This window comes from Mastomys coucha, unplaced genomic scaffold (genome assembly GCF_008632895.1).
Source record: "Mastomys coucha isolate ucsf_1 unplaced genomic scaffold, UCSF_Mcou_1 pScaffold2, whole genome shotgun sequence".
Taxonomy (NCBI): domain Eukaryota; kingdom Metazoa; phylum Chordata; class Mammalia; order Rodentia; family Muridae; genus Mastomys; species Mastomys coucha.
This window is the reverse complement of record NW_022196902.1, coordinates 26,033,561-26,046,319: the sequence shown is the minus strand read 5'-3', so window position 1 is coordinate 26,046,319 and position 12,759 is coordinate 26,033,561. Positions and strand designations below refer to the sequence as shown.

At 33.9% G+C, this 12,759-nt stretch overlaps 1 protein-coding gene across 1 annotated transcript in view; it reads right to left on the bottom strand.

The window, feature by feature from the left end:
• Positions 1-12,759, bottom strand: part of Trdn (triadin) — a 413,724-nt gene that overhangs the window by 152,048 nt on the left and 248,917 nt on the right. The window contains exons 15-19 of the mRNA XM_031380731.1: positions 7,965-7,994; positions 7,149-7,166; positions 3,786-3,818; positions 3,641-3,667; positions 1,104-1,130 (exon numbers count right to left, since the gene is read on the bottom strand). Coding sequence (XP_031236591.1) covers positions 1,104-1,130; positions 3,641-3,667; positions 3,786-3,818; positions 7,149-7,166; positions 7,965-7,994 — 135 coding nt within the window. The remainder of the gene's footprint in view (positions 1-1,103; positions 1,131-3,640; positions 3,668-3,785; positions 3,819-7,148; positions 7,167-7,964; positions 7,995-12,759) is intronic.

Below are 12,759 nucleotides of genomic sequence, written 5' to 3'. Positions count from 1 at the left end.
GTGTGTGTGTGTGTGTGTGTGTGTGTGTGTGTATGTGTGTGTGTGTGTGTGCCTATGCATGTTCATGGTTTTGTATACCCACTGATGGCAAAGAAGGATATTGGAAGCCCTGCAACTGGAGTTATAGGCAACTGTAAACCATCATGAATACTGGAAACTGAACACAAAAACTCAATTCTTATGGAAGAGCAGAAAATTGCAGCAAGTGTTCTTACCTGATGAGTTAGCTCTCTAGCCTTTACCTAAATTGCTCTTTTAAAAAGAATAATCTATAAATTTTAATGCCTTTGTGCCAATTGCAAATGCAATGTTCTAGTTTTAAATAATATCAAGCTAACTAATTTTTCCCAATTTTTTTGTAATATATCCATTAACAATATACTGTTTCAAAATAAACCATAGAGCTCCTTTACGTATCAGCACTAGGGTCAATATACATGCACCTTTAACTCAAACAGAAATATAAATGGTTTATATAATGTATGCTGCTTATATTCTACCATTAATCTTATATATAAAGAATAAATAATTAGTTATAAGGAAGTTATTGTTATTGACCTCAATATTTATAAGTGTATTTATTATTACACTATTGAAATAACTATATTTTATCCAATCAAAAAATAATAAGCAAAAAAAATCAGTACTTCTCCCTAAGCATGAGAGCTGTCACTGATAACTTACCAGTTATCAGAAAAAAATTAATCTGAAGATATAAACATTAAAAACGAATTGGAACTCTACAAAAAAATTTAATAAAGTTTTAGGATGTCTACATTTCATTAAAAATGAAACTTTCATAGTAGACAAATCTACTATACTATTCATTGGGATCCTTAAATAATTAATTAGAAATGTATAAGATAATAAATCTATATTTAATTCTGTGGGAGAAAAAAAGGTGAATATAGAAAATACAATCTAAATAACTCAAAACTCACAAATTTAAGCTCTCTAAACAAATTTTCATAAGAATAAGCATACAGAACAGAAGATGAGTTATTTTGTATGTTATTTCACAAGTGGATATAAAAAAATCAGCATTAAGATGATCTACAGAACTGCTAAACCATGCTATTCTTATGAAGTTTTATTCAACATACTTGCTTTTCTGTGTTTTTCACTTGGACCTGCAATAGCAAGAGAGAAACAAGCCTTCATTAATTAGCAGTCTACCTTCACTAAAAATAAATTTGAGGCTTTCTTGTTAGAAAGATAGAAAGTATAATATTAGAAACTTGAGGCTTTCTTGTTAGAAAGATAGAAAGCATAATATTAGAAACTGAAGCAAATTATATCTGAGAAGAAAATGTAGCTTTGCAACTTTCTTTGCTATGCTCTAACATGGATTTCAAAGCCCACAGATTTGTCAACAAATTCCAAGTATCTTTCAACAGTGCTCATACTTCATTTACAGGGTTTTCAATAGTTATCAAGTGGTCTGATTGCTGCATTTAGAGAAGTGCATTTTTCAGAGTCTATAACATTTCCCCAAAAGTATAAATTAAGGAGATAAATGATTCAGTAACATCACTTTAAAAAAATTAAGTAGCTAGGTATGGTGGTGTACAACTTTAATCCCAGGTCTCAGGAAGTGGAGGTAGGAGCATCTCTGTCTGTTTGAGTCCAGCCTGGTCTACATAGTGAGCTACAGGTCTACATAGCCCAAGCTACCTGAAAACAACTTGTGTTTAAAAACAAAGCAAAATAAATTGAAAATGCCCAAGTATTAGAAAACTGCTGAACTGTATTCACACCTGGAGATGAACATACACTCACAGTAATGCTGATCTGCTAAGCACTTAAATTTCTCATTCAATACTTGTCTATACTTTTGCAGGTTTTCAATTACTTACACTCTATTTTAGCTTTCTTCATATATATATATATATATATAAATGTATATATATATATATATATATATATATATATATATATATATATATATATATATATATATATATATATATATATAAATGTGTTGCCTCACTCACTGGGGAATGTACTTCTACATAAATAGGCTTCATTGTCTATTGTAGAGAAAATTCCTTTTCTGAGTTGCAGTAGCTTGACCATTAATGTGAAATAATAAAGCATACTATTATTGCATCTCTTAAATTGTGTGTCTGGAAATTACTCAGTTTTTAAAACTTTATAACTAATTATTCTATTTAACATTATTCTCTTCAACTAGTAAACCATTATAAAGTAAGAGCTTATATATAGGCTATAATCTAGTCATATTTACTTGGTTATTGCCATAATATTAAAAGAATGTTATTTAATTTTAATTATAATTAAATGGGATATGAGCAGCTGGCAGACAATAATTGACGCTACATCTCCCTGCACATGTGCACACTCACTGCATGTTTGCACAAGACTTAACACCTATACTACCCAAAGGTTAAAGCTTATAACCTGCACAAACATGTACAGTCACATATCTTGCACATATACATTCACATATCCTACACACACACAAAAGAGAGAGAGAGAGAGAGACAGACAGACAGAGATAGAGACAAAGGCAGAGAGAGACAGAGGGAGCACAAGAGCCTCAGGAACATTATTTGAGCAATTTTCACCAAGAAAAAATTATAGGTGGTGTTTAGTGCAAGACCCAATAAAATGTATTTAGAAATTTTCACTTGAAATAACTTACCTGATCTGGTTAAGTTTTAGAAACTTTTTGAAAATGATTTTGTGTCCATATTAACTGTACTTCTATTTTCTGTTGTTTTATTTGTCTGGTCTGTTAGTTCTAATTTTAATTTTCCAATCTTAGGATATTGATATTGTGAGAGCAATACCATAGAGCAACAAAAAATGTTATTAAGTAACATTATGAATAGGGAGAAATATTTTCAGAGCTGAATATTTTATATTTCAAAAGTAAAACAATGTGAGGTGCATTTACAGAAAAAAGTTTTACTCTTACTTTATCTTGTTAGCTTTAATTATAAATCTATCTATCTATAAATTGTGTCTCTAATGGTTGTTCCTGATCACCAGCTTCATATAGACTCTAGGACCACTGAAGATACAAACCTTTGTGCATATCTATAAGCCATGATCTACGTCAGATGAGTGGAAGTGGGATAACACACACTAGCTGTGGGCATCCATGGGCTGATGAACTGATGAAAAGGAAAACCAGACTAAAAACAGCAGTCATTACTTTCTCAAGACTGACTGGGGATATAATGTAACTTACTACCTTTGCCTTGATGGATTATACCCTTGAACTCTGAGATAAATAACCATTCATCTCTAAGTTGCTTTTGTCTGGGTCTGTTTCCAACAGTGTTTCTTAGACATTGTATAAACAGATGCCCAATGATCTTACTAAGATGCAGATTTTTATTTAATTGCTCTGGGGCAGAACCAGATACAAGCAGTACTGATGTCTCAGATGATCTGGTACTGACAGTTCAAAGACACATGTTTAGTAACTAAGGATACAACATTACATTCACTCTCCCTTGCCTCAAACTGTATTAATACTGATTCTGGCAAGAACTCAGAACACAAAGGGTGAGATGAAGTCATTTCCTGTCCTTATATGGCGTTGCCTTTATAAGCCTATCTCAGGCTTGCCTCCTGGGAAAATCAACTGAGGTACACAAGTCTCACTCACCTAGATGTTCCTTTTTTGGTGTCTTTGCTGTATGAAAAAGGAAGAAAGAGAGGAGAGGGTGAATAAACAATCAGTGACAGACATTAAAATTCAGTATTGATTAATGAAATAACAAAAATTAAAAATAGAACATTAAAGTGGTTACCTGGTTCTATGTGCTTTTCTTTCTGTTCCTGTTCTAAAACAGATTATCATTGTTAATATAATTATAATTTTATGTTTTCTAAATAAGTTGTTTTAATACAGACAAACATGCATTGTTGATGCTAGACCACAGCAACTCATGAGCATCACAAAATGATGAATAGCTCATCCTCAGGATAGCCATTTCTCCCTTGTTCAATGAGTGTGTTCTGCTAGCATAGCACTGAAATATTCTGAATATTAAGAAATTTTTTGGAAGTAGAAACCAGAAATATAATGTAGATTCCTTAAGGGAGGAAAACTTTTAGCTTACTCTTATTTTATAATAACTTCAATTAAAGTTTGGATAAAAATGCCAGGGCCAGGAAGTGGGAGAGGGTGGGGTGGTGAGCAGAGGGAGGGGGAGGCAACAGGGGATTGTTTTAGGTTTTGTTTTTGTTTTGTTTTTTACTTTTTTCTTATTTATTTTCTTTTTCTTTTTTCTTTTGGAGGGAAACCTGGGAAAGGAGATTATTGTAAATAAAGAAGACATCTAATAAAGATTAAAAAATTAAAAAAAATAAGCATAAAGTATAATTACTATAGTTGCTTTAAAATAAGTTACAGAAAGTTGAATCTGGATGCATTTTATGTGAAATTCCTTTTCCAATCCTTTCCTTTGGGATTTATTTAGTGACAGTAGGACTTTGATGGGAATATTTAAGTACTAAGATAAAGTAAGAAGGCAGGGGGGAACAAAGCAAAGACACTCGTGTGTTACACTAGAATCCTCTTTAGGTGGTGTTTCCTTCAGAAACTCTCTTATCCACATTATGAGAAAAAGGAATGATTTTTTTTCTGAAGATAATTTGTCACAATTATTATAAATAATTACTATTTTTATAGGAAATGATGTCAATAATTTGATTTTTTATGTTATTTTTATGTTCCGATTCTTATTTTGACTTGACAACTTGTCAATTTAATCAAAGGAATGTCCTTGAGCAGTAATGATAAATAGGACAGTGAAGTAAAAAGCAAGGGAAAGACTTAATATTTTATGTAGTGAATGCAATCAGAAGAAAAGAAGATGTTTACATTGAAAGAATTCCATATACCACATTTTAGGATGTCACAGAATCTTCTCTGGCCAATGCAACAAACTCTCCTTGAACAATTTTGTTTTTCAAGCCTGTACTGCCATATGTATTTTAGGCAACATATTCTCTTCTGACACAGTTGCTAACAGGGAAATAAATGAACAAATAAACTGAACAAATGTTAAAGGGCAAGAATAAAAGTGTGTTGCTTAGCTAAAGTTAAACATCCTGAATGCATTCCTAAAAGTACAAGTAGTGTGTTGAACAATTGTTATTTTATTTAATTTATTTCATCTTAATAATTTTTTTCCAGTGAGTCTGTAATGCTTGTAGGGAGAAGGAATGTGAGCATGTCAAAAGATTTGTAGATTACAATAATAATAATAATAATAATAATAATAATAATAATAATAATAGTGAATAATCTAGAATACAAGAGCCATTGAGTGTTTTCTAAAGCTGAGCACTAATTAGATCACAACAATAAATATACTAAATTTATATATATAAATAATAGCATTTCTCAGATCTTTAGTTGCCTCTATGTTCATGCTAGTTTGGTTTATGGTGTGGTTTCTATATCTGTGTGTCAGATATCACACCAGCTGTGTACACTTATCACTCCAGGCATAAAGTAATGCATACTGCTCTATAGATAAAGTGCTCCCTACTGCTGGTTTGCAGCATAATTTCACATTTCTTTCCACAGGATATTTTAGAGCAGCTTTATAATAGGATGTTCCAATGCCCTAGCAACCAAAATATGCATATTTTAAGCTGACATACATTTTAAAGCAGAAGTTTTGAATGCCAATGGAGCCAAACATCTATCTTGCTAGAAGTGTGCTAATTTCAATGACTGTTAAATTGTCCCTTAAGCATACTAGCTATACTTTTACAAAAACAGAGACCTAGAGCCTTATAGCATTACTCAACTGTTTGGCAAGCAGTATCAATAGTGCACTGTATAATTGTAGATGATCCTTAAGAAATGAATTACTAGCAATTTTATTTCAATGAGCTTATAATACTTTTATGAAAATTGAATATTAATATATCAAAATATTTGTAGGTTACAAGTAGGTAACCTAGGTAAAAGAATAAGACCTAGCTGGAATGTCAAGTCCTAGGTAACTGCTAACTTGCTAGCCTGCCATTATAAGGAAACTTTCTCATATGTTGTTTCTGCTGTTCCTAAAAAGCTTTCTCATGGCTAAGTTGATTCCATATTCTATTATGTACCCGGGGAGTAATAAGCTTAAATCAAAAGCAAGTACCCCGCAGTACATCCTGCATCTGTGAATAAGCTTTTTATGGTATTTGCTTTCACAAGTTGCCCCTGGGATGGACCCCAATGTCAAAGAGACACCTGCATCAGTATAAGAAACTATTTTGTATGCCTTCAGTTTTGAGGTATGGCCAGGTAAAGTTTAAGCCCCAAGACCTCCCTAGGAGCTGACATCCCATTTGGCCTAAAATGTAGGTAACTTAAATCATGGCTTGCAAGTTACTACATGAATATTAGGCAAGACAAGTCCCATCCTCATAGACAAGTTAAGACATGAATATTAGACAAGGCAAGCTCCCTTCCACAGTTGAACATCCCAACCAATGGGAAGAGAATAAATGAACAACAAAGACATGTTCCTAAGAAAATGCCTTATCCATAAATTTTGATTGGTGGAATAACTTGACACATATATCTGTGGATTTTAGGCTTAAAAACACTGTATGATCTTAACTCAATGTCACAGCTCAGTTCCCAAATCTGGACTACAGCCCTGATTAATCATATTCTGGAGCTTATGCTAAATAAACTGTTCCTGTCTGACAAAGATCAGTGATCATGTGGTCTGTGAGATCATTCCTGAACCTCAACAACAATTAGATAATAGGAAAGAGTCTGGAAAAGAATACTTAGTGCTTTCTAAGAATGGAGAAGTAACTAGATGTCAACACTAAACTTACACAAACATTACATCATGGGCATCAATGGAATGCAGGTATGGTAAATATTTGAGATTTTATTAGTGACTTCTATGAGTCAGATGGGTGTGAGAATGGTTGCTATGGCTTGTATGCTGCTCTGATCTCCAGTTTACACATTCTCAAGTATGCAGAAAAATCAATAAAAAAATGAACTTCCAAAAATATTCTAAGCAAGACAAAAATAGAGTCCACATGTATTAAACATTGAAATTTGAAATATAATTACACCAAATGGCCAATTCTATATTGTGAAGGCGAGTTTGTACAAACTTTAGACTATGCATGCATTTCCTTACTTTTTCCTTTGGGTTGTTCTGCTGAAAGAAAAATGATTTTGAGATACATTTACTACACAAACGATGAATAGACTGGAGTATCCCCCAACCTACCTCCCCATTAGTTCTACTTTTGAATTTCACAGTGTGTCCTGCTTTGAGGTATTACTAATTATCCCAGGTATCGACAGAAACATTATTCAACAATGAAAAGGTCTAAAATTATACTGCTTAATAACCTGAGCTATTTATATCTGATAGTCTTAGTATACATGAATAAATACCTTCTACATGTATAAGTTCAGAAAGCAGAGTTGCCAAATGGGAAATGATTGAAGTCAAGAAAAAAAGGTATACTTCAACTCCTAACTGAATTATTATGTTGAAAAGAAAGTGAAGTAACCAAATTTATGTATTTGATATGTAACATTGTTCAGTGTCTCATAAAATAATCATATTTTAAAAACAATTGAAAAGGTTCATGATAGGTAAATATGGCAATATATCATAACTTGATATCATTATTAGTAGTAGTAGTATTGTTTTGTGTTTGTTAGAATGTGAGCATGGAGTCTTACACATGATAGACAAGTATGCTGTCCCTGAACTAAAGCATTCCCGCTACCTGTCTGTCTCTGTCTCTGTCTCTCTCTTTCTCTTTCTCCTCTCTCACTCCCTTGATCTTGCTCTCTTTCTTTTTCTTTTTTCAATTCTATATAAAGACTTTTCTTCTGGCTGAATCATTAAGGGGTAATAATGCAACTTAAGGGCATATTAAGTACCAAGTACTAGACATTCCTACCCCCCAAAAGAAATTATTTCAAATATTTTTTTTACTTTCTGGAGGTTTTCTCATTTCCTTGGATTCTGAAAATGCAAAGATAAATTATTGATATTGTAAATATAATTAAATTAACAACTGAATAACTCACAAGATTTTATAACCTCAAAAATTATTTTAAATATTATTTAAATTAAGCTAAATATCAAGTTATAACATATATACATAATATATAGATATATTCATAATGTATGCCTACACAATTGTTGAGTTTCGAACACAATTATTTTAGAATGTTGCACTTTAGTTAACAGTTCTGTTTAAAGTATTTTATTACTTATTTTCTTTGTTGTAACAATACTTTCAAAATTTGTTCTTACTGAAATTAAAAACACAATAATAAGCAAAAAATTTTATTTAAGAAGGGGTGGAGACCTTCTAAGGCAGGAAGAGCCAGGAGGCACAGGCCTCAGAAGTGGCAGGGCAGCCAGTGATGCAGGATCCATTCTACCTCCCTGTTCACCAAGGGGGGGACTGCAGATCCACAGCCCTCTCTGTCCCTTCCCCTAAAGCAGAGAGCTTGCCTTTAGGGAGTGCTCCAACCTAGGGACTCAAGACTCAGCAGGGAAGACCGATCCACAGCCCACTGCACACTGGTCCTGCCAGAGGAGAGCTGATCTGCCAGAAGTGCTGACACAGGCTTACAGACCCACAGGAGGAACAAGCTCCAGCCATAGACAGCAAGAACATCTAACCCCAGAGATCAACAGATGGCAAAAGGCAAATGCAAGACTACTTGGCTTCATCAGAACCTAGTACTCCCACCACGGCAAGTCCTGGATATCCCAAAACACTAGAAAAGCAGGATTTGGATCTGAACTCATGTCTCATAATGGTGATAGAGGAATTTAAGAGGAGCATGAATAACTCCCTTAAAGAAATACAGGAGAACACAGGTAAACAGGTTCAAGCCCTAAAAGAGGAAACACAAAAATTCCTTAAAGAATTACTGGAGAACACGAATAAACAAGTAGAAGCCCTTAACGAGAAAACACAAAAATCTCTTAAAGAACTGCAGGAAAGCACAACCAAACAGGTGAAGGAACCGAACAAAACCATCCAGAATGTAAAAATGGAAGTGGAAACAGTTAAGAAATCACAAAGAGTTAAGAAATCACTCTGGAGATAGAAATCCTAGGAAAGAAGTCAGGAACCGTAAATGTAAGCATTACCTACAGAATACAAGAGATAGAAGAGAGAATCTCAGGTGCAGAAGATACCATAGAAAACATTGACACAAGAGTCAAAGAAAACACAAAATGCAAAAAAATTGTAACCCAAAACATCCAAGAAATCCAGGACACAATGAGAAGACCAAACCTAAAGATAATAGGTATAGAAGAGAGTGAAGACCTCCAACTGAAAGGGCTAGTAATTATCTTCAACAAAATTATAGAAAAAAACTTCGCTAACCTAAAGAGACACCCATGAAAATACAAGAAGCCTATAGAACTTCAAAAAGACTAGACAGAAAAGAAATTCCTCCTGCCACATAATAGTCCAAACACCAAATACACAAAACAAAGAAATATTATTAAAAGCAGTGAGGGAAAAAGGTAAAGTACCATATAAAGGCAGGCCTATCAGAATTACAGCAGATTTCTCACCAGAGACTATGAAAGCTAGAAGATCCTGGGCAGATGTCATACAGACCCTACAAGAACACAAATGCCAGCCCAGGCTACTATACCCAGTAAAACTCTCAATTACCATAGATGGAGAAACCAAAGTATTACATGACAAAACCAAATTTACACAATATATTTCCACAAATCTTGCCCTTCAAAGGGTAATAAGTGGAAAATTGTAGCACAAGGAGGGAAACTACATTCTAGAAAAAGCAAAAAAGTAATTATCCAATAAAACTAAAAGAAGATAGCCACATGAACAGAATTCCAACTCTAACAACAAAAATAACAGGAAGCAACAATTACCTTTCCTTAATATCTATTAATATCAATGGATTCAATTCCCCAATAAAAAGACATAGACTATCAGATTGGGTATGTAAACAGGACCCAATATTTTGTTGCATACAGGAAGCCCACCTCAGTGACAAAGAAAGACACTACCTCAGAATAAAAGGCTAGAAAACAATTTTCCAAGCAAATGATCCCAAGAAAAAAACTGGAGTAGTCATTATAATATCAAATAAAATCAACTTTCACCCTAAAGTGATCAAAAAAGATAAGGAGGGACACTTCCTATTTATGAAAGTTATGATCTACCAAGAGAAACTTTCAATTCTGAATCTCTGTGCTGTAAATGCAGCAGCACCTATATTCATTCGAGAAACTTTACTAAAGCTCAAAGCACACATTCACCGAACACAATAATAGTGGGAGATTCCCCATTAAGTGCAAAGGACAGATCATGGAAACAGAAACTAAACAAAGACACAGTGAGACTAACAAAGTTATGAAATAGATGGGTTTAACAAGTATCTATTGACCTGTTTATCCAAAAAAAAAAAAAAAAAAAGGATATACCTTCTTCTCAGCACCTCCTGGTACCTTTTCCAAAATTGACCATATACTTGGTCACAGATCAGGCCTGAACAGATACAAGAAGATTGACATAATTCCTTGTATCCTATCAAATCGCCATGGACTAAGGCTGCTCCTCAATAACAACATAAACAATAGAAAGCCCACATACATCTGGAAGCTTAACAACACTCTACTCAATGATAACTTGGTCAAGGAAGAAATAAAGAAAGAAATTAAAGACTTTCTAGAGTTTAATGAAAATGAGCCACAAGATACCCAAACTTATGGAACACAATGAAAGCAGTCCTAAGAGGAAAACTCATAGCTTTAAGTGCCTCCAAAAAGAAGCTGGAGAGAGTATATACCAGCAATTTGACAACACATCTGAAATCTCTAGAACAACAAGAAGCAAGTTCAACCAAGAGGAGTCAAAGGCAGGAAATAATCAAACTTGGCTGAAATCAACCAAATAGAAACAAAAAGAATTATACAAAGAATCAACCAAACCAGGAGCTGGTTCTTTGAGAAAATCAAGAAATAGATAAACCCTTAGCCCAACTAACTAGAGGCCAAAGAGACATTATCCTAATTAACAAATCAGAAATGAAAAGGGAGACATAACAACAGACACTGAGGAAATCCAAAAAATCATGACATCCTATTACAAAAGCCTATACTCAACAAAACTGGAAAACCTGGATGAAATGGACAATTTTCTAGACAGATACCAGCTACCAAATTTAATCAAGAGCAGATCAACAATCTAAACAGTCCCATATCTAGTCATGAAATAGAAACAGTCATTAATAGTCTTCCAACCAAAAAAAGCCCAGGACCAGATGGGTTTAGTGTAGAGTTTTATCAGACCTTCAAAGAAGAACTAATACGAACACTCCTCAAACTATTCCATAAAATAGAAACATAAAGTACTTTACCCAATTCATTCTACAAAGTCACAATTACTCTTATACCTAAACAATACAAAGACCTAACAAAGAAAGAAGAATTCAGACCAATTTCCCTTATGAATATCGATGCAAAAAAAATACTCAATAAAATTCTTGCAAACCGAATCCAATCACACATCAAAACGATCATCCATCATGATCAAGTAGGTTCCATCCCAGGGGTGGTTCAATATTCAGAAATCCATCAACATAATTCAGTATATAAACAAACTCAAGGAAAAAAACCATATGATCATCTCATTAGATGCTGAAAAAGCATTTGACAAAATCAAACATCCCTTCATGATAAAAGTCTTGGAAAGATCAGGAATGCAAGGCCCATATTTAAACATAGTAAAAGCCAATATACAGCAGACCAGTAGCCAACATCAGTCTAAATGGAGAGAAACTTGAAGCAATCCCAATAAAATCAGGGACTAGGCAAGGCTGCCCACTCTCTCCCTACTATTCAATATTGTACTTTAAGTCCTAGCCAGAGCAGTTAGACAACAAAAGGAGATCAAAGAGATACGAATTGGAAAAAGTAAAATCATCACTATTTGCATATAATATGTTAGTATATTTAAGTGACCCCAAAATTTTCCACCAGGGAGCTCCTAAATGTGATAAGCAACTTCAGCAAAGTAGCTGGATATAAAATTAACTCAAGCAAATCAGTTGCCTTCCTCGACACAAAGGATAAACAGGCTGAGAAAGAAAGTAGGGAAACAACACCCTTCACAATAGTTACAAATAATATAAAATACCTCAGTGTAACCCTAACTAAGCAAGTAAAAGATCTGTTTGACAGGAACTTCAAGTCTCTGAAGAAAGAAATTGAAGAAGATCTCAGAAGATGGAAAGATCTTCCATGCTTGTGGATTGGCAGGATTAATATAGTAAAAATGGCCATCTTACCGAAAGCAATCTACAGATTCAATGCAATGCCCATCAAAATCCCAACTCGATTCTTCACAGACTTAGAAAGAGCAATTTGCAATTTCATCTGGAATAACAAAAACCCATGATAGGCAAAACTATTTTCAACAATAAATGAGCTTCTGGTGGAATCACCATCTGACCTTAAGCTGTACTACAGAGCAATTGTGATAAAAACTGCATGGTATTGGTACAGTGACAGGCAGGTAGATAAAGGGAACAGAATTGAAGATCCAGAAATGAACACACAAACCTATGGCCACTTGATCTTTGACAAAGGACCTAAAACCATGCAGTGGAAAAACGACAGCATTTTCAACAAATGGTGCTGACTCAACTCGCTGTTAGCATGTAGAAGAATGCAAATTGATCTGTTCCTATCTCCTTGTACAAAGCTCAAATCCAAGTGGATCAAG